The sequence below is a fragment of the Temnothorax curvispinosus genome, unplaced genomic scaffold (assembly GCF_003070985.1).
Source record: "Temnothorax curvispinosus isolate PA1 unplaced genomic scaffold, ASM307098v1 QBEX01007734.1, whole genome shotgun sequence".
Classification (NCBI taxonomy): domain Eukaryota; kingdom Metazoa; phylum Arthropoda; class Insecta; order Hymenoptera; family Formicidae; genus Temnothorax; species Temnothorax curvispinosus.
In genome coordinates, this window is record NW_020217514.1 from 184,631 (window position 1) to 208,787 (window position 24,157).

The following is a 24,157-nucleotide window of genomic DNA, read 5'->3' on the forward strand; positions in this document are numbered from 1 at the left end:
GGGAATCGCGCGAATTTTTCAGGCCGCGATTCCCCGCTCGCTCGTTCCCCCATGTAAAAATTTTTGCTCATTCGGATGCATATTCGACGTTTGACGCATATTGTTTGGGCTCTATAAATATTTATAAAAACGCGCGTCGCGTGCGCGAAACGCATGAAAATATTTAACGAGAATTTTGTTAAATATTAGTTAGTAAAAAGGCACGAAAATATACATCCAACGCGAATGGCTTTTTCACGTTTTGTTTAACTCCGTTTGCACACGCCGAGTAGTTTTCGAGATCGATCGGCGGGGGGGGGGGGGGGGGACAACGTTCGATGATAAACAGGTTTTTCAGATGTATTTCGTTGCGATTCCGACCGTAACGTGTACATTCATCTTCTGCAAATTTCTTCGGCGCATAACCGTATAGGAATACGGAGACGTTACGTATATCAGCGTCGGTTTGTATTTGTCTATTCTATATTTACTCTTCCGGAAGAGGAAGTAAGAGGAAGCGAGCAGCAACTTTACTGTTTTCTTTCCTAGATTCCAATCAGAAAGATCTTTTTTTTTTATTTCGCCACGTACTCATCCTATGCAAGAATACTTACGACCCAAATTTTATTCTTAAATATTCCAGCAGGATATTTTTGTTCTTTCCCGACGATTATTTCGCCTTTAATGACGTCTATTTAAATCTTTTGGAATTTTGATGGCGCTGACTCCGGTCGAGCGCGGCGTAAATTTTTTACGAAAATCTGGCATACGATGCGTGCACGAATCACATTAATGCGGATCCAGTTTCGCATGCGGATTCCCTTAAATGCGATCATCGATGGTAACCAAATAGCGATACATTGTCGGAGTGAAGGCATGACCTACGGGCACGATATCGTTTCGCGATAGATCCAGAGCTCGAATTGTTGCGCAACGAGAGTGACGGGCGGCACGTACGCGCCCAAACACAAATAAGCGACTCATTACCCGCTAGACATTATTACCGTGGTCTCGCACACACGCATATACGCATATACATACACATACACACATATACACGCAAGTCGTATGACCGGCGTATCTCCCAGTCGAACTGGTTTACTGGGAGATTGTTGATCATCCTAGAACGCGGAAGAGCGGAAGTTGCCTTCCGTAAAGCAGCGATAATCTGCGGAATACGCGCATGGTGCAGTGCCGACTTAATGCACCGACAACGCGGATATTTGAAATTCTAATTATTATTATCTGTTTAGAAAGGAAGGATATACATATTTATGTTTTACAGAAAACGTATCTTGCTCGTAAAAAAAGCCTTGCCTCTTTTAACTTTTATTCAAACTACCTGTTTCTCAAAATAAAGGTTCAAACTTATTTTTAAAAAGTAACATATTTCTTCATACGTCTAAATAAATTTCAATGTGTTCCACACGATGTGTAACAAACAATTTATGAAGATAAATATTGGATTTGCAAGCTGATTTTAGCTTTAAAATTTGTTTGTAACCTCAATATATTTATACCCGGATAAATATGTGCCGAGATCTGCTTCAAAGCAACAAACTATTATTGTGAAAGATATTTATGTATGCATAAAATAATAAAACATTGCACTAATAATTAATATTGAAATAAATGGCTGTTGATTAGTCGGCCGTACGTGTGGACACCGGCTAAGCAAGACTCGTCCGAAGCGAACGACGGAACGCGGTAATTGGTATACCATAAATAATACCAAATGTCCCTGTAGGCGTAGACTGACGGAAGTTACGCTCAGACAAACCGCATGTAAGCGGGATATGAGGCTGACGCGCGCGATGCAATCGTGGATGCACATTGCATTTCCGGCCGCCCGTACGATGCGTGCGCGATATTTGCGCACGCCTCTATGATCCACCTGTCACAGGCACACAAATTCGCACTCTCGCGTGTACCGCGCGTTCGCGAATCTCTGTGCCGGGGCGCGTAGAAGTGCGGAGGCGCTAATGAAAATAACGGGTTGCGTTCGCGCCTGTATTTAACGTCTGATTTGATGCGGCCATAAAGTTCCCATTTTCAGCGCGTATTCAACGTCAAAAATACCACACTCATTTCGTATTTTCATTAAATACAGGCATTTGCATCGGATGAATAAAATCGATAGTTTACCGCGGATGTATATCTAGCGATGAAACACGCGATGAAAATGTGAACGAATGTGCGCGTACTGATAAAAATTAGTTCATATTATTTTGGAAAAATACCATAGATGACATGAAATTTTATTCTCCTCAGCTAATTACTATGGTACTTTTTTCCATTTTGTTACAATTATTTCTTTCCTCGTTTTTTCTCTTTCTCTTTCATTCGAATATATACATATTTCCTTATTTTTAACTACATAGAAAATAAAGAGAGATAATTAAATTTGAAACAGAGCAATAAGAGGGACAAATCCATATTGGAAATCAAAACTGCATGTATTTATAGACATAGATCTTCTCTTGAGAATATTACGTACCAGAAAATAAATTCGGCATAGCGAAGTCGAAGGCCACAGTGTCAAAGTCATCTCTGTCCTCGTCAGACGAATCATATCCTATACCTGTAATAAAAATAGTCATTTTTAGTACGCGATGCACTTTGTACGATAAAACGTGCTTGCAAAATCTTAACATAAATCTTAAAATTGAAATACATCAAGTCTAGACGAATTATTTATATTTTTCATCAGATTTTCCTTAAAGCAATGTATTTTAAATTCCTTTCTTTTCGTTCTCTTTTAAATATAATGATGCATATAAAGATTTCTATAGAAACATCGTAGCAGTAGCACCTGCTTATTAATGACAAAGTTAAATGGTTTTGCAGGTTTTTTTTAGATACGTCGAAATTACATTTTCCTCAGCGTTTTCAACTACTTGATCGATAATGGGCTCTTACGAAGTCATGAGTAATTACGTTATTGATATGTATATAATCGTCTATTCAATTACTATTATTCAATTATTATTATTTAATCAATTTTACTTTATATCTTATACATCATTTTCGATGCATGTAAAAGTTAAAATACGTCATATCGATGTGATCGGACTTATTCTGCAATTTATTTAGGACGGCGCTATTTAAAACTTCCTTCTCACGTTCACCGTGGCAGTGCAGCGCGTTGCGACGATATACACACGGAAAAGTCATAATCGCCCGGGCAATTAGCCGCGAAATAACCATTAATTACATCATACATCATCCAATCCAGATAGTGGTGTGCTCGTGAAGGATTTCTAACGAATATTACCGACCGGTGTGGCCACGACACCTCAAATCCATGTGAATTTTTCTGCAAAACTGTCCGATGTAGTAATATTTAACTTTCGGTGAATAAAACGAAAGAACATGTTAAAAATAATTTCACGAATTTTTGCAAATTTTTCCGTTGCTGCTGTCGTAATGGAACGAAAAATTTTCCATAGAGAATACAAACTTTGATAAAAAAAAAAATATATATTAATTTTAGGTTTTGTCGAAAAGATGAAAAGTTCGTCACGTTGATATCAGATAATGTACGTTAAAAGATCCGATAAAAGATATATTGAAAAATTAGGGGTAAAGGAAACGAGGACGAAAGTGACAATGATGTGAGGATAAAGATGAGGATGTGCCAACGATATGTTCACATCGCCGGCGTGATCGTGGCGTTTCCACCGATTATCCAATTCGGTCGTCGTCAATTCGCATTGACGGGCGGGAGTGTAGGTGTCAATTTCAGTCAATCTATTCCCCTTCTGCATGCAAGAAGCGGAGTAACGCGGCGGACCCGAGAAAATCCCGCGAGCGTGCGCGCGAGCTCACAACTGAAAAACGGCGGCGGAGATTGATAGAGCATATAGCCCCGAAACGCCCCTGAAACGGAATTGCGTTAAAGGGCCGATCTTATCGAATCGTATTCGCGGAAAAATCGATTCACCGGCGTGATATTAATTCCCAGTGAAAACGGGGATACGTGTCACAAATTAAATTGTTAATTTCGCGGGATTGATAAAACACGGGCCCGCGCTCCGTTATCGATCGCTCGATAAAAGCACAAATTTTCATCGCGTAAGAGATTAATAATACGTTACGAATTTATGCGTCCACTATGCATTACCGCGTTGATAAATAGTGACAATTAATTATTTACATTGCGAAATACAACGTGCGAAATATATGAATGTCTATCGGGCCCGTTGTGCTTTAATACTTTACCGATATTGTTGATTATTGCGATGCTGCTATTTTTGCGCTTTAATTGAGAGAACGAAGGTACGCTTTTACCTCAAAAATATAATCTGTGACAATTTTTTGCTAGATTGGTTATATAACATTCGGTGCTTTCACGCGACGCGCGCGCGCGTTAAGGAGCTACATTAGTATGAAGAGCAATATAAATATTCATACAAATATACACGCTACAACGGAATTAATTCTTTCTGTAAATAATTTTCAATTTATATACGCCTTATAAATTGCGTGGACTCCTTCGTGATTACCGGGCCGCCCTCTCCGCCGTGGTGGGTATTTCGCCAGTAAATCTAGTTGTCCGGCACCAATGTGCAAATTCTGCGTGATGGATGTAGGATAGCGCTTGAACGGCCTGCGGCACCGCGCGCCGCGCTCACGGGCGTTGTTCCCCTGAGAAATTTCCGCCGGATCGATCTATCGGGTCCGCTCGTTTTTTATACTTCCCACTTTTCTCTCCGCTCCCATGCACCCCGTCCGTCGTTTCTTCGAGTGACATTAGGCGGGCTTAATGTGGTACCGCGGTAAAAAGGGGGTAACGCGGATGCGGGGGGGAGAGGGGTACGTCGTGAGCGCGAGTCGCAGCGTCGCGGTGCGACTGCCATTGACTGCAGGATGAAATAGAAGTTTCACCAGGAACGGATGGTGAACGCGTTTCGCGAACCAAGGCTGACAAATTTCCGAGAAACTTTTGGGACGTGCGGAATTAAGAGAATTTCAAGGAGACATTAAAGAAAACGTGATGTATTATCAACGAATATTTCCAGACAAAATTATTTTTTAAAAGATCCTATCTAGCGTTAAAATTATTTTTTAAAAGATCCTTTTACGAACAGATTCGCCCCTGAAGTTCGGCGTTTTCACAGCGTCCTCGGAAGCGGCTGGCAAAATTCCACTTCTTATGGGTGGACCACCACCCCACGTGTGTAGCTGTCAAAAACAGATATCCTCCGGCGGCGAAAAGAGCGACGAGTATCGTCAGATATTACCGGTATTCTCCTCGAATTATCGCACATGTGGATTCTATTAGGATCGCGAACTAACTTTACGAATGAATATCGAAGTATGGTTCGCAATTTGCGTGATTATGAATTCTCATAGAACTGCGAGAAAAAACACAGCAAAAATTATGAATACAAACGCACATAAATTCTTTCTTATCGTTGAAGACAATTTTCTAGTGTGCACAAATTTCATTTTTCTCTTCTTTTTATTTTGCTTTCCCTAAGCCCTGCTCGATAGCAGTTTCGCGACCAACACTCAGCAACTTGCCGATTAATGAAGATTACAAGATCAGGTATCAAGTTAGCGGCTCTTTTTGTTTCGTTTTTGAAAGTAATAAACTGTATTCCGAACAAGAATACACGACGATTAGAGATTTGGGATATGCAATCGTCGTGGGCCGGTCGGAATGCTTAATTAATTGGAATGCTTATCGATCGACCCAAACGTGCAGCGGTTCGATATAAGGCAATTACAGTAATTGCGGTGAAGTATTAGTAGTTTTATGGGGAGTATATATGTACGTGTTATATTATACGGCGAATGCAGCTGCATACGCGCAATGGTATTCTTTACATTTTAATTAGCACTTAAAGTACGCCGAAAGTTCGTCTCGAAACTTCAGCGTACTTGGTACAAAATTTGACAGCAGACACACTAATGGAAAGAGAACTTTCCCTTTTCCGTCTCTTTCCGTTCGCGATATTCAAAACGCGTCATCTTACTGCATCGTTAAGAGTAAGCGTGGGTTTGCTGAAGACGACCTGTATAGCGGCAGTTACCGCAGAAGATAATGAAGCCGTCAATCAAACGGAGTATTAATCCGATTCATCGAAATTGACGTGAATAGATGATGATTTCTATTGTTATTGCGAGCGTTCTCTCTCTCTCTCTCTCTCTCTCTCTCTCTCTCTCTCTCTACTATTACGGATATTATCCGTTTTTAAACGCGTATATAGGAAAGTTTCGTAATAGGAGCTTGCGCGATAAAACCGCCATGAAAAATGCTCGCTACCGACGACGACGATGCATCAAATTAACAGCTTAACAAGTTCGCATCGAACGATAGTTACAAATACCTGTGGATTATAAGCGATTACGGGGAACGAGGAGCAATAAAATTTCGAACCATTTCGCGCAGATTCCGGGGAAATTGCCTTTGTTTACAGCGTAATATCATATTAATGGAGCGCTTAATTAACTGGGAAGTTCGAGTATTATGCTCGCGTTATTTATAAAACGGAGATATCATGCACCTATTTGCGCGAAGCTCTCGGGCTCCTCGTCCTCGAACAGTGCAAATTTGTCTGGAGGGCAAAATATTTCACTTGGTTGTTCAAAGATATATATATTCTACATTTCCCTTCTGCTTCAAGATTATTTCGTCCAAACAAGTTAATTCGCAGTTAAAATCTGAAGAGAAAAATACCCGAAATTAGAATTCTGTCTCACGTAATTGCACACGGCTATAGATCAATTATTTTCACCTTTCAGGATTAGGTAAATTTTTTACCGTGTTTTCGTTAATCCAAATTTGTTTCACCTCTATATGAATTTACACCATCTTCGTTTCGCCGACGGGGAAACAGTAGGTATATGATTCTCTCGTATTTTACGTCTCTTCCACCGATACACATTTTTCGAACGAAACGGGACAGGTACAGGGACCGGCCGCTCGATTGTCGGCGGACGAGCCTCGTAATTTATTTAGTCTGTTCACCGGAAGAGATGTAACTGCATGAAAAAATGCATGCCCCGTTGGAACGAGAAATTACAGGTCCGACACCGCCGCTGCGCCGCGACGTCTCGTAAAATATGCTTCCCTTTTCACTCTATCGCGCGACGCGTGTATTTTACCGCGAACCACCACCCGCCATCACGTGAGGATGGATAAATATTTGTCAAAGATATTACGATCGCGCGACGTTACACTTTTTAGAGCGCTCCTTAAGTCGTACGGTAACTACGGCCGACGTTTTATTAAAATTCCTTAAACTTTGCGTCAGCGACGCGAGACGCAGGGTTTTGCGTTTATTTAAATTTCCAAGAGGCTCTCAGGCTCGCGGGTCGTATGTTTTTACAGCAAAAATGCTGAGTGAGAAGAAAGAGGCGGAAGGAGAGAACTCGTCGACGGTGTAATGTGTACACGTGCATTATGTAAGGAACAAGATGTCACCGCCGAAAAATTATTTTCCAAATTATTTCGATCATCTAAATTCGTTATCCCGCACTCTTTATACTCGGTTCATATATATTTTTTTATGCGGTAATAACAAAGCGCGCGGAATTTCAGTGATTTTCTTTAACGTGTTTTAATGTCTCGTCGAAGTTATTTCAAGCGACTTGATTGCGCTGAAAATGAGTCTGCCGACGCGAGAATATTTTCGATGCGAAGAGAAATGTGAAAAATCGATAGCAGACACGAACAGGTAAAAAGCCGAGAAAAAAAGTAATATCTCGCAGCTCGTGCATATCGCGAGCTCGAGAAAAAACCGTTCACAATCTCCGAGGAAGCTGTCTCATTGCATCACCTATCGCTCGCTGTGACGTCTTCTAGTACGTATAACTGCAAGTGCATCCGGTTCCAGAGAGAGCTTTAGAAATTCTGTAGAGTCTTTTTGCTCTAACAGAATTTCATCCATGCCATAAAATATTTGTCACGTTGAGCATTTATATAGATTAGTTACAATTATTATGAAAGTTTATCTACAGCTAAATTAAATGTATACATTTTTAGACGTAGAAACAACGAACTTGCCAATCGTTGCGATAAATTCCTAGCTTGGAAAAAGAAATTAGATTTTTTGTAAAGTACAATTTTCCAAGTAGTTATGTAATTTTTCTAATTGTTAATTGTATATACAAAAAATGAATTAGATGAAAGAGATAGGTAATACGAATAAATTGAGCATGCGAGAAAATCATGATAGAGGGAAGTAATTTCAAAAAAAAACTTTTGAGAGCTTAAAATTTAATTTTGTTGTAGACAGGAGTGAAATGAAACACGTGGCGGGGTCCCCATATTATTTTCATGATCTTATTGTGAGAGCGACACGACGCGCCAGCTTTCGCTTATATCAAAGTTGCAGTTTCAACGGATGGGTTATGGCAAGGATAGACAGAGGCACCTACCAATCGAGGTGGATGAAACGGGAGGTGGTGTTGCTAGCGCAGAGCCCCGACATTATGAAACTTGGAATCGAAATAGCGCGTACCACACGAGTACGTACTCGATGTCAAAGGCGTAATAACTTGGAAGTACTTGCGCGCCGTGTGGTATGACTCGCTCGATGTATAGAACGCACACGGCACACGCACGCACGTATACGTATATACACACAAGCGCAAGCGAATTCGCGTGTGAATAACTCGCTCGTACATCATCCGCGCGTTCGAAGGAGTTATTGCACGCTGAGTGGAGGCAAATGCATCAGATTGACACGCGGCACCGTATTACGCACCCTGCGTACATGGGGCGGTTCGGTAGGTTCGATTTCACAGAAATTACGAATCGAGAATTTGAGGGTTTATCGCCTGTGCATTGAGCGCCGAGGATATACACGTGTGTGTGGAGCCTAAAGACGCCCAAGTCTCAACGTGACTTATTATAGGTGCCTTCAGCGCATTACACGTTAAGTAGCAATATTGCGTAACAGACTGTGCTCCCCAGGTGTGTTAAATGACGTAATAATGAAGTCTTAAAATTATGACCGTATTCCAAGTCACACACACACGTCTTCAATTGGACACGAGTTGACGCTATTTATAGTACTAGCATCTGTGAAATTGTTACATATAGATTCTTCAGACTTATGTTGTGAAGATGATTTTATGCGCGATAAAAATAAAATGTGTGTAAAGTGAAAAGTTTTAATTCTGTGATAAATGCAGTTTTAAAATATAGATTCATACATTAGAGTAGCGCATAAATTGATCGCAGGATAGTAGGAAGTATTACTTATGCACATCACGATAAATATAAGATCATGATAAAGCGAGTGATAAATAGACACTCTTGCACGATGATTGGAAGCCGTCAGGTACTTAATCCTGTTGTCTTGTATCTCGTAATTTGTCATATCTTTTCTTGTACATCGATGAAACGTATTATTTGATAAATGCATAGTTCAACAGCTAGAATGCGTTGCAAAAATATTACTCCTACTCTAACCTAATCTAATAAGTAACGATTTGATTGTCACAATAAATAAAAAAGAAATTCTATCTAGATATCTAGATCACAAACCTATAGTTAGACGCGTTGAAACATCAGATTTCGTTCGCGAAACAAAAATGGAAATTCTCTCGTGTTCGAACGAATTGCTATACAAGGATAAAAGGCATTCCAGCACGGGATGCAGATGGTCCCGAATTTGCGCGCTATCCTGCATTATCGGAGACTACCGTGTTAATCCGATTCGCGTTAAGCCGGAAAGGCTCTTTTTTTTTGCGAACGAAAATACGAGCGCTCGTTGTGTTTCGCGCGCTTTTTCCGCACGATTTTATCGATCACACCACGTGGTGGTTTTCGGAAATGCGATGATCACGCAAAGCGAGGATTACCGACACACGCGCGTGTACGTCGCTTCGCTTAAGTAAAGATCAATACGATGTCTCGACGATAAATTCCTTCACGTTCTTCAACGGTATTAAATACTTGAGACGCACGGATTATATACGCCTCGGCTCAGTGAATGTTGCGTGAGCGGTTAAAAGGAGAGAAGAGCTCTATGAGATGTGACGCGCTTTGAGATTTTGAGCGTGACATAACATGCTATCACGCATCTTTCAAGACAATTAAAAAATAGACCCGATAAAGATACTACTAACGACGGAATATACATATATGTATATTCCTTTTTTTGTAAATCAGATGCAAAAGGCGGATGTCTTTTTCTGCAAAAGCATCAATAATAAATAAATATCCATTTGTAGATATCCTGATTTTATTTTAATAATTTCAAGTCAATAATTTTTAATACATCAAGTTAATATGCTTTAATAATTTTAAGTTAAAAATTAATTGAAAATAACATTTAAATTATTTAACATTATTTAGATATAATTAATGTTATGCACTTAAAATTCACAAGATAACATGTGGAATTTTTTTCTTATCGCTCAGCTTAGAATTTACGCGAATAGATATGATGGGAAACAAACTGCAAACGATACGTATATATATTCTCCTATTTCAGTTGACACGCATATCTCTCTTCTCCCTGTCAGGGAACAAAGACTTGATTATGGCTACATACTTTTTTCTGAGAACCTTTAAACACACAATCAGCTTGTTGCTAATTAGTCACCGTTATACCTGCGCCGTTTCTATATGCAATATACTTATTATCACGAGACTGTCGAGGTCGCATGTACGGAAATATACAGAGCATCTTCATTTTTTCATGTCTACCACATGCGTCATTTTTCGCGTAACTAATGTACGCGTAACATGATTCCAAGAGACATATATCAAAAAAAAGAGAGAAAGGGAAAAAAGTTTCGTACTATCCCCGTTATCTTGCGTATCCCTACATTGAACTGGCAACTCCATTAATCTTCTTTTCTAGATGATTTATTTAACACCTTGTTTTCTCCTTCACAAAATATTAGTATATTGCTCTACTCTGAGATACGTTTATTTCCCGACCGATAATTATATATATGCCAATAATTCTGCAATCGTGACTTATACGTATATCTTATTTTCAATCCTCACGCCACGAGTTGTCCCCTTTGCAATATTATTTCAAGGTACAGCCAAGACTGACGCGCAAAAACCTTTGCTTTTATAATTGTTGATTCCAAAAATCGACGAAAATCTATTTCTTGTGCCTATGGATCGAACCGTTTCATACCGCCTGAAATTATACGGTAAGTCCTCCCGGCGAGGTCACGCTTGCCACTGCGTTGAAAATCAATGGTGCATTGACTTTTGCTCCCGACAGATTCGGCGAAACGCGAGATTGGATTTCAATTTGTTTCGGAGGAATATTCGTTATCCTCGTTATTAGACTTTCGGAAAGGCGGCGATTACGGCGGCGCGATATACGCGACAAAAAGCGAGCGAGCGAGATGAGACGAGGGAAACGCTAATGATTGGTTTCAAACGAATTTCCACCCGGCAGATCCGATTTCGATGTCCGTGCGCGATATGCACTCACCTATTCATAATTACTCTATCGTTCTCCCGCCGCCACCATCGCCAAGGGTCGCGGCAGTTTATGGCTTCGCGACTCGCGGGTAATTGGATTGTCTGCCGCCGACTGACCGAACGGCCATCCCATAATTCTTTACGTCAACAAGAATGGGCTACGGCATGGCACTGTGCGTTTTGCGCTGCACACGTTAGTGTTTGTCTTCTGTGATATTTCTCGATAAAGTATTTCTTTTATTTGTACTTGAAAGCGCATTTGTATTGTTTTAGTGTCGCTTCATCGTTCAGACGTGATAACAGTTAATTAAGCCAATTTTATAAAGTAAGTTGATTACTATGTAACGTCAAAAAAAAAAACTTTTAAGAATAAAATACTAAAAAAAAATTTAACCTTTAATATTGACTCATTTATAAAAATTTTCGTGACCTGGAAAGCTTATATGATATAAACTATGCAAATGTATTCGTACATTATAATAATTATTATGACCAGCAGTCGCAAATATGATAAAATGGCAAAGCTAAAGCTCGTAAATACGTGGCCATATAGTAGTTGCTAAACACAAAACTCGATTTTATCGTTTCGTGAATATTGACGGCGAGCTCGTCCTTTTCGTAATCGCTTCCTAAAAAGCTGGCTGTATTTCCCTTTCTTGCTTCTCGCGAAAGCGTTAATACGGAAAATTTCGCATGCAAAGTTTTATTCGATTGTATTTAATTGAAGAGTTTTTACGTCTCGTTAGTCGTTATTTGGGTAACTTAAAAAACGTTCTTGACATTCATTTCATAAAATATTAGATAATTAGATCGTAAGAGTAGTCTGGGTCGAAATAGTTTTCGAACAATCGAAAACTATTTTTAAGGTTGGAAAAAAGCAGCAAAAATGCACGTTAAAAATTTCCTGGAATAACAAATCAGGCGAATTTAAATTTAATGTGCAGATACTGTCAACGTAATGCGTTCCTCTCATGTATCTTGTCTCTTGTACATTTTAAATGCGTAGAATTATAAATTTACTACCTTAAAAAAATTTCGTGATATACTACTACTAAAATAAAAAAAATTATTTAAACCTATACGATAGCCAGGCTCTCTAAGATTAAAGGATTAAAAATACTTCTCCCGCATAAATTTTGTAGACAAAGCGCAGCGTCGCGTTGAAGAGTAAGTCTTTCTCTTTAAAAAAGCTTGCATTTTCCACGTGAATGCGCAATATGATTTGTTTGATTCGAGAACTACGCCCGAATAATGTTTTTATTATCTACCGCTTCATTGCTGCGCGTGTGCAGCAAATGGCGATAGGCAAATTACCTGCCAGTAAAGACTTTTATGCGTGATGTTTAACGGCGGCGTTTCTTTCACACATATGCACGATCGCGACGATACATGTTGCATTAAACGACGCCGTTAAATCACTATAACGGCCATGGCATCGCAAGTGTTCGTGCTTTTAAGCAAGGTCCAATGTCGATATTATACCTAGCACGATGTGAACGACCAATAAATATATGTAAATCAGCCTTGACACGCGAATAATTTATAAAATTATAAATTAATTCTTCTCACAATGCGTTGTATTATAAAATATTAATTATCTCTGTGACATCAGTGGCAATACATTATTTACTTTCTGAAAATTTAAAAATTACTTTTAAACAATGTAGACATTTTCTCATTTTCGCTTTTGTTTCACAAATTACTTAATATAAATTGCAATTATGTATGTTCTAAAGATTCTTCTTCTTCTTATTCTTGTGCCATACGCTTAGCAGCGTGTAGGTGATTAGTTGTCCGAAACTTAGGGAACGAGCAAAGGCTTAGATTACACAAGGCAATGTATGGTACCCTTGTATAAATGTTATTATAACAGCATGTTACTTACGCAAATTACACGCTGCGCATGGTAAAATGCATTGTCGGGACAAAAGTGCACGAGTTGAAGCTAAGGACGCGCTTTACTTTAATCCTGAAATGTATACTCGTTTCATCTTATGTCGTGTGCCTAGGAGACACCCTATCCCACGATATCCCATAACAAATTGCTCCGAAGAGGACTTTTGCACAAATAAAAAGATTGTACGTGTAAAGGCTGACAATTTACTTTATGAAAAAATACTCAACTAAAAATTTAAATGTGCGAGTAATATTTCCTTGAAACGATTGATAATGCATTTAATGTTACATATATATTTATATTTATTGACAATATAATTATATTAATATTTATATCACACGATACTCCTTTGATTTTATATGTCTTATTATTGATTGAATTTAGATATGTATATTTAGATTTTAGATTGAACTAACGGCGGAGCGAAGTAAAAATATTAATAGATACCGTTTTCACATTTAGAGTTTCATTGACCTATCGGAAATATATTCGCTTTAAAGATGAACAATATTGAAAAGCACACGTTTGATACGAAATTGTTAGATGAAAGTAATTCTATAGATTTAATGTATTATATAACTTCTTACGCTTTTATGTTTTGAATTTACATGCATTTATTTTTATTGCCGAATACGTTACAGATTAATCATCGTTCGTAACTGTCGAATCACGTGTCTACAGGATAGGTTTTGCTCTATGCAGTTAATTGCGCAGAATCGCAGTCGAGATATTGACCTCAGGACTATAGTCGGAGAGACGGGAGAAACAAAATAAAAAAAAAGATGCGCCGACAAAAAGTTCGCGGCGTACTGCCTTTTTTCATTTAAATGGCTGTAAGGCGACGGCGGGGACGCAGGCTGCATACTTAATGGAGGCATATTCCGCGGTGCCACTGCCACTCAAGGCAAGCCCAACACTACGTCAACGGGGTCAGGCTGTTCGCGACAGGAAAATAATATGAGTTGGTCATAATCCGCGGCAGCACTTCGCCTCCAGATACGGAGGTGCACAACGAACTAAGCCGCAAGGACACTCCATGTACGGAGTCGCGCGAGGTATACAGCGAGGCGAGAAAAATAATGATGACTGGTAGAAATGTCTTTCGTCGTTCTTTTTGAATTTTTCCAAGGAAAATATCACAGATAAATGTACATTCGGTCCACTTGACGCTACAAATGCTTTGAAGCGTTCTTCTTCTCCTTCTTTCTTCATTGAAAGAAACGAGAAGAGGAATGCTTAAATTATATAGATATATCGTTCTTATCATTATAAATTCATAAATACGATACAGCCGTAGGTGATGCGTGTTGGCGTTGTCGTCCACTGTAAAAATTACGTGAGATCGAGGTAAGAGAATTTCTTAATGGTAAAAAACGGAGGGGCATAAAAGTATCCGACCAGAGGTATACATTATTGCTCTTTGCCCATGCAATCGTGCTGCGCTATCGTGTACGTCACGCATCCGCATTGTACCGCGCGCAATATAATACGTACACGTGCACCGGTGCGATTGCACGTGTGAAGCGGGCGGGTGAAAGGGAAGGCCGGCGACAGGAGGCTCGTCGAACGCGATGCGGAACATAGGAAGAAGGAATGGCATTACCGGATTGTGCAATAGACAGGCGACGACGACTGAATCAACTACTCGGAGACCAAACGAGGCGAGGTGTAATTAGTCACGATTTTTTTCCCGCTGTAATTGGCGTCGAGCGAATTGAGTGATTTACGCGACACATAAGACACATTTTTATCGCGAATACGAATTTACTCGCGTGCATGATACACGATGATGACTCGCGCTAGTGTATTGAATGAAACGAAAAATACTTATTAATACGACCGCGATTGGCGTAATGAGATAAATACATACAGCTGGTACACCAGTATCAGTGTTACGAAAGCTAATTTCGATAACGTTGAGTAAAATTAAACATTGACTGTCTGGTCGAAAAAGTAAACGTATGTAACTTTATATTCTGAAGTTTATGAAATCATATACGTGGCATCTGTAAATCGTGCCGATATATCTTATGTAATTTGAAATATAGAAATCAAGTAGCAACACAATTGATCGTTAACAAGCGTATCTCCCTTCATACGTCTGCACACATATGCCCGATGGAACGGTTCGCAAATTCGACTGTTATCGCTATAGAAAATTATTATACAGTATCGATTTTTGCATAAAGTACAATTACTCGCACAGATAAACCGCAGAGCAGCGAGCGGAGCAGAGAGCACGCCGCTCTGCGGCACTAAACGTCATGTTTGTTGCACAAAAGAGATTTACGATTGCAGGTGATTACGCAGCCTCTCTCGTCTTGGAAGCGACGTGCGATTACCCAGCAGTGACGATTATGTGTTCTTAATAGGATTAAGCGCAATCTGCTTATACCCCGCCGTGACAGGACTCGCGCTGTTTGATGCTTACAAACCGCCACCTATCTGCCAATCCGGGCGCGAGGCGAACGAAGCGAAGCTCACCGCGATCGAAACTCGCCGAAACTCGATTTTCGTAACTTGTTGGCAAGTCGCCGCCGCCGCCGCCGTCCCGGGGAAGTCTCAAAAATTACATTATTATCCGGCTGTCACCCGGCTGTCAGCGAGCGTAATGAGAGTAGACGTTCTCTCTCCTGCGGAGACCGCGTTGTAACGGCGAAATTTCGCGGCATGGAAACTGGCAGGTGCATCACGTTAGGAGAAACACATCGCCGGAGGCGTCGTACTCCTCACCGAAGTAACAACGGACGCGTAACGCGCTCACCCATGGCGAAAGAAATTTAATCGTATGGTTGTACGCGCCTGCCACTGCCGAACGGGCCACTAATGATTCAATAATTACGAAACTTCTCCCCTGAGGCTCGACTATCGTCCCGTATTTCTCCCGGTATCTTTTGCAATAACAATTAACAATCTGAAAGCTTTGATTGTTGTTTCACCGCTCGAAGTTATTCAGAACGTATACCGTAATACACGTGGCGCGTCACGATGGCACTGCAGGTTAAAATATTCCTATCATTTGGTGCTTCAACGAATATGCACAAAGTTCCGAGACTGTTTTACAAATGTTGCTCTCCGCAATAATGCGGCATGCATTTATGCATGTACAATTATTCGACTGCAAACTCGTTAATCTGTTTTAGACGCAGGGCTGCTTGCGTCGTAAAAATCATAAACGATATTTTTAAACAGATGAGGAAACGAACGTATTCACATTCCAAAATGCACTGCACAAAGCCGAAATGAAAGTTTAACGTTACATTAATATTATACAAAAATTATATAAAAAATTATAAAAGAATAATGTCATAAATAATAAATAATATTCGTTTAAATAATTAAAATGTGTCTCATTTATTTTAAAGGAATTTAAAGGAACATTATATTCGATACTCGAACAGTTATATTACATTCAAAATTATTATATTTACTAATCAAACCGTTTTACAAGTAAAAACGTTTTACGAGTTGTATGTTAAACTGTTTTATGAATATAACGCAAAGTATAATTGAACTTTCAATTCCGATATAGAAAAGAGTCTTGATAAATTAGCGACGAAATTGTAATTCGCAATTTGCCGGAAAAGCCAGGTCGACTTATTTTTGTAAAGATTTCCGCACGGTTGAAAACGGTCGAGACACACAAATGTCGACCTGAGAGATAAAGTTACATTAAAATCAAGAGGAATAAATTGGAGTTCGACGGGAACTCGCTCGGACAATTATCTTGGGGACGTAGCAGCTCCAATTAAACGAGCTTTCTGCCGTTCCCGTCTCGCAAAATCGGGTCCGATGCTAATTAGCAAAGTCTATGGCTGGAAGTGAATTTCATATCGAGTTGTAATCGAGTAAACAACGGCCTTAAGTAGTTCGAGCGTGCTATCTGCTTCCACGATTTCTTCGTGACCTGACATTCAATCGCGATATTCGCCGGCCGGGAGCACTCGTCTTGCCTTATAACGACGCATAAATGTCGCGAATCGAAAATAATATCGAAGAATCGTTTAACGCGACAAACGGAGCCGCGATAAATGTCGGTGCTTCGACGAGTGCATAGAATATAGGCGTGAAAATGTAGATTGCGTTTTATTACAATTACGATCATAATTAAGACCTAGGATGGTGAAGATTCGAGCTTTCTTTATCTATCTATCCCTCTGTTTCACCGGAAGATTCAATAATTTGTTCGTCAAATGTTTAAACTACGAGCAAATTATTTAGCTTTGAGTTTGCTCGACATATATAGTACATATATCATAGTGCACTTATATTTGGTTATTTAAAAAGGACAAGAAGTTAAATATAATTTTGGTTATTTAAAACAAGAAGTTAAATATAATAAATATTTTTTTTGCGATCTGAATCTGTAAGCTAACTGAAATATTTACTTATTGATCCACCAACAAAGAGCTTGTAGATGCACTATTAATTCGCTATCCGACATTAATTTGAATGTGGTTTTACCACATCGACTTTTATTGATTTAACATACCATTTTGTCGCATATCTGCACATTTTGAAATTGAAAGAACCGATTATAGCACAATGGAATATTCCATTAACCGACTTCAACAATCCGGTTCTATAGTTATAAATGAACTATCTTAAGAAGCTTATGAACGACAATTTTAAATAATAGTTAAACGGCAATTCCAAATTAAGAGAGAGATCGGAATATAATTATATTATTCCATAAAATATTACGTGGACGAAAATAACGGATAATTCTGTCGAACGCTACTTACTTAAAAAATCGCAATTACGAAATTAAATTGCAATCATGAACAGTTGTCTTAATTTAGATTCAATTGACGAGTGATTATTAAACGAGAAAATACTTGGCGCTAAGAAGAATAATACAGAACGATTTTCTTGCGAGAAATCTTGAAACCAGAATTTAATTAAGGAATATAATCACGTTCACTACAATCGACACCAGGATAAAAACTGATTTAGACATCGGAAAGTTAATAGGAATTTTATAACGTATTTTGAATACAATAAACGCTGACGTCGCGATGTAGCGCGTAAGCTTGAAAATCTCCACGACAGCTCGTCGCGGAAATTCGATCTTTATATCCGTGATACAGTTATTCAAGACGTGCGCGCAAGTAAAAAAAAAAAAAAAAAGAAAATTCGAAATCTAATTTGAAAAAAGAATGTCGCACTCACTTGGGAATCCGCGTGCGCACGCGACGAAGCACGCCGCAACGAGAAGAACGTAGACGAACGTTTTCATCCTGTCGCACACAGGGAACGTCGGCAACTCGAGAAACTGACCAGGGACCGCCTGCTACCTCGACGATGCCTCGATCGACACTAAAACGGTCCACCCGAACGGACGGCTGTCACGTACGACGACTCGCGAAAGGATCAAGGTTACTTGCCAGACCGGCTCGTGGAAAACACCGACGCTTTGCCCCGCGGCTTTTGCCCGCGCCACGGCTATATGCGATCCCCCGATCGCTGACGCGCCAATGAGCGCCGAATCGGTCGTCACGTGGCGCGGGGTCACGTGATCGCGAGCGAAGCGCGGCGCGCGATTTTGAGTCACGTCGCGGCTTTTCCTGGTATCGGCAATCTCTATAATTCTACGTAGTTATCGGATCAAGTATAATGTGCGCCGACAATCGTGTCTACGGTTTTTACAGCGATTCTACAAGTCGACGAACAATCGCGCGTGTATTGATAATTATTCGAGTGCCAGACTAAGTCCATAACACGTCGTGAGTAATATTCTTGTTCCAAGTAAACACCGCGAACGTTATCGCGCCTGTCGTCGACTTGCAATTAGTTCGAAAACCATTACTCACGAGACCTTCCGAGAAAAAAACGCGAAGACAAATGGCGCGAATAACAGTTTCAGTTTTAGGCTGAGAGAGACGTTGAGAAATTTTACAATCTTGATGAAAACGGGTCACAGAGGAGACGGTGGCTCGCCTCGCACGGAGGATCCTTATCGTACGCACGTGGCGTAAGCGAGGGTGATATGCGTACGCGAGTGTGTACGTAAGCGATCGTGCGTGTATATGCTCTCGTGTGTGTGTGTGTGTGTGTGTGTGTGTGTGTGCATTGTAATGCAGGTTATTATTATTATTATTGCAGAAACCGCAGCGGTGCAGCGGTGTAGCGGGCGAACTAGCGCAGCGGAACACGATAATTATCGTGCGTCTCACAACAAGCTTGTGTGTACATGCGGGCCGCCTTACGCACGCATCGGTGTACCGGTTGCCATGCTTGCGCGCTTTCGCGTAAGAAGTCTGTTACACAAACCGCCGAGAAACTTCGGAACCAGACGAGACTTGCCTGACAAGATGCTTAACCCTGAGACACGAGCTACTTTTACAACCGCGAAGACGTAACAGATTACTTCGAATAAATTGTTACCGCACAAAATTCCAGCGTCTAGACTAAATTGACGCATTCGCGAAGAGACTATAATCTGTTTATAATCTTTTAAAATTACTTGGAGACATGAAAATGCAAAGATGTCAAGCTTCTACAAAGACCTGTATTAAAAGGGTACTCGAGAGAATATTTGCGTTTAGTATAAAGTTAACAGAGTAAATTAAGGTGAAATATGTTCGGAATAAAAATTATGTCTTTGCAGTGCGGCGTTTCAGTATTATTCGTCAAAGCTATACCTATAAATTTCGCCGTTACATGTTGATAAAAGTAGTAATTGCGCGGTGAAACACCCTGTTATTAAATACGCGATCGGACCTTGTGATCGGTTACGTCAGGACTGTATATTTATGTAACCATGCCGTTTTCTAAGAATAGTTGGAATCGTGTAATTCATATATTTTTTTTCATCATCTCGCATAAGATATAAGCTACGAACACGCACTCCTCGCTTCGTTACTTTCATAGATTTTCCATCGCACGCGACTCATACTGTGCGCTCTGCGCAAAATCGTATAGCAAAAATAGACACGGGCGATTCATTGTAATAGATAAATGTGGCATTATGCGACGTCCGTTTCGTCGTCTCTCTACCGCGTATGAATTTAACCTTGCACCTATTATCGCTCTAGGTATTTCCGTCTACCGTAACATATCATTGTGATAGCTGCTACCTGAAAGATATCGTCTAACGTTGAGTTAACAGCTGAAACTGAAGCTAAAGCTGCAATAAACATATCAAATAAATTCATCGAAATCGCTGTCTCGGATAAATTAAATTATATAAAATTATAATTATAATTTCAATTACATTAATTCAATTAAGAATTTAGCTGACAATGAGTTCAAAATTTCATTTCACCACGTCGAATAATTTCCATTCCTTCGAGGAAAAGAGTATTCGAGTAACTGAGTCTTAAGCACATTATCTAAATGTGAATTAACATCAAGCAATAATAAACCTTTGATCAGTCGAGCAATCTGAAACAATTGCTTTGTTTTCTTTTGATTCAGATTTCTTGGGAAGCGACTCTTAAAGCAGTCTTTATCTCATGATGCGCCTCATCTTACCTATCGTAAGAAACAATTTTTTAACCGCAGCCTTTTTGCACGCGTCATCAGAATAAAATGAGTCCTTGCTCATGGCATAACTGCGTCAGCTATTGTTCGTCGATGCGATTAGTCACAAACGAACAAATGGGCGATGGGTTAATAACAAGAGAGAAAAAGAGAGAGATATGTATATATATAAAGAGAAAGAGAGAGAGAGAGCTTGGGCCCGGGTCGAATGCCGTTAAGTCGTGCGTTCAGTGACCGCAGCGACACACGGCGGCCTGCAAACAACAGACAGTTTGATTAAAAGTAATTGCGTATGTCCGATGTAGCCGGGATTTTGGACGAATTTTCGAATCGGTCGCGTCGCGCGCCGCACCGCGCCGTGTTCATTCACAGGCCGCTGGTAATTTCGCGAAAATGCATTTCACGGGTCGATTGCAATGTGGATCACGCTGTTGTTTTCGGCTTCGTGCTCGCTTCCTGCGATCCTTCCGGCCCGAGCGTACCAGCCGCTATAATTTATGATGCGGAAGAGCCGGTATAATGGCCACGAGCAAGCCGAAGGCGACTGCTCTCGTCGTCGTGGACTCTTGCCACTGTAAAGTGCGCGAGCAATCGGCTAAATGTATTTAACGGCGCGTCGGGAGACGCAGCGTGCATAATTTAAATTCCGCATTCCGTTTCCTATATCGAGCGCCGAACTCCATAGAGACTTGCCCGCATCGCGTTAACGACGTTTGTCGGGTGTTTTAATTATAAAGAAGACATCGCGTGGATTGGACACAAAAAACTGATCTATAATTCCTGATTATCCGAAAAATACCATGTAGGGACATATTGCATTGTAATTAACTGACTGTTGTATAATTATCGTATTTTCCTCAATAATTTAATGTAACGACAAATATCGTTAACGATACGGAGATATCGTTATTGTACGTTTATTCGCTGCTCGTATGCCCTCATTAAAATACAGCCTTGGGCAATTTTCATGAAGAAGACAATTATACATAAATTAGAATGTCATAATAAAGTTTTATGATATCTTTTTATTTACTTTTTTCTTCTTTTTGACTTATTGTTAGTTTCTAATTGTAATCCGTATCTTTATATGCTGATATAAACATTTTCATTAATTATTCATGCTTCCCCATGTTGTCTTTTTACAAATGCGACAAGAATCCCCGCAGGCAGCTAAAAAAAATAGTTATGCTCGCTATTTGCAATGTATCATATGGATATCTCAATCGTACTGCGCCGGGGATATATCAACGTGCTTTTATTTTACTTTCGAGGCTGCACCTTGATTTTGAAATTTAAATGGGAATGTTCGCTAGTCTTATTGCGTTGTCGATCCGTTTATATAATGTAAATGATAATTTAGCTAAAAATAGCTAGAAGACTCTCTTGCAAAAACTCCAATAAATAGCGACACGTAATTTACTGCGATAAATACAGTTATTATTGTCTTGTCTATCGGCCTTAAGAGATAAGAACATTGTATTTGTAAGAATTACAATTCGCAGCACGAAAATAAGGTGAGCAAAATCCTTCATCGCATAGTATATAAAATATCTGTAAAATACACTAATGCGACCACCTCATAATTTGAAATTATTTTGTTTCTCTGCGCATAAAACAGTGCTATACAAGTGCTATGCACAAGCTGTCGCCGTCACATTCTTGCAAAATGATAACTGTTTTGACAAGGTAAGGTAATAATGGGATTTTTTCTGTCTCAATCTGCTATATGTCTGCAATTTGACAAACGCATTAGCTCGTTAAGCGCAAGCAGTTTGCGATTAAACTTTAGTAATTCCCCTTTGAAAAGCTCGAGATCGAGTCGATTAAGGGTAACTACTGTAACTAGCATCGTATACAAAAGTTCTTGTTCAAAGTACAGAAAGTAATGCGACAATAGATCATCGTTAAGAAATATAAGAAAAATGTGAAAAATATATACATATATAAATATACTCCGAGACTCACAATAATGTAAAAGTAATTTTTGTAACAAAATTAAGAATATAATTATTAATTATATTATCAATCGAATGAAATATATTCTCGACGAGATATATATTATCTCGATGACACGTTCGCAAGTCATATTTAAACGGTGTAAAACCTCATAATATTATCTCTGATCATATTTTGATCTTAAAACCATATTAGCTTTTCGCGCACACGGGAGGAGGGAGGAAGCTCTGGCATGAATGAATCAGTGACAAATAAGCGTCCCCGTCAAGACTGGTACCGGTGAGATCGACGTGCGACGCAGATGTTGAGTCATTCGTGCTAGAAATATCGTAATTGCCTCGTCCGTACACATATATAGGTGCATTTCCCTCCGTCGTGTATGTACAGATAACGAGGATGACGCGTCCAGTAAGATTATAGTTCTCGTCGGCCATGGTTTATGCGTTCTTTTTTTTTTTAAGCCAGCGATATAAAGTGTTTTGTCGAATTTGCATACGATATTTACGTCGTGGAAGAATTAATTATTTTCTTAATTCATAAAAGAACTATAATCCGATTCGCGAATATGTGCGTGGCTCGCGAATAAATTACGCGGCGGTAACTTCGCGTCAATTCAAACCGACATTTGACGATAATCCTCTCGTTTATATTTGTATATATATAGATATTGAATATATTACGGAGTCTCTCGCGTTTGTCAAACGCGTGACAGTTTGCGGGAATACATTTTATTGTATATATTACGGCGTCAGATACCAGCAAACGTTATCTCTTTCCCTAGATTCTACCGCGCCTGTGTAAATTTGGAAGTTTATCACGTTGGGCAAACTCACGGTATTGTTGCGGTCGCTCCGCAACGAACGGAAAAAAAGTGAGTTTGCATATCGAATTGCATAAACAATGTATTAATTGAAAGGGCTGGTGAATGAAAGCGCATGGTTTAACAATATTTTCAAAAATATTTTAATCCGAAAACCAGTTACGCACATTTCGTCGGTATAATGGGGGAAAAAAAATGTTTTTTAGGTTAACAAATGTTTGGAATAAAAGCGACAGCGAAGAATAAACGATAGCGTTTATCTAAAGATAAAATAATAATAAAAAGCACCAAAAATATCAGAAAAACGGTTATTTGCAACGTTCTACAAAATATTTCCATTGTCGTAGCGTTAAAGTTTCCGATTTGTAAACTAGTTTGACAATTCCGATTAATTGGGATGTAATTATTGAATAATTAAGAAACCAAGCGCCATCTTTGTGTTTTTTTGCCATTTTTAGTTTTGTATTGCAAAGTGATCATGAACAGGAGAGCTTTCTAAAAACGCATATAACATGGAATTGTATTTGAGAAGAATTATAAGTCGGTCATTTAAGATAACGTTGGCGCAGAATTTTATTTGTTTCGCGAAATTTGCTTTAGCGGAAAAGCT

The 24,157-nt window shown here is 39.5% G+C and overlaps 1 protein-coding gene across 1 annotated transcript in view; it reads right to left on the reverse strand.

The window, feature by feature from the left end:
* The window catches only part of LOC112457351 (icarapin-like), a 28,499-nt gene extending 9,860 nt beyond the window's left edge, over positions 1-18,639 (reverse strand). The window contains exons 1-2 of the mRNA XM_025020341.1: positions 18,459-18,639; positions 2,477-2,560 (exon numbers count right to left, since the gene is read on the reverse strand). Of these exons, the coding sequence (XP_024876109.1) occupies positions 2,477-2,560; positions 18,459-18,525 (151 nt within the window). The 5' untranslated portion in view covers positions 18,526-18,639. The remainder of the gene's footprint in view (positions 1-2,476; positions 2,561-18,458) is intronic.
* Positions 18,640-24,157: the final 5,518 nt, after the last annotated feature.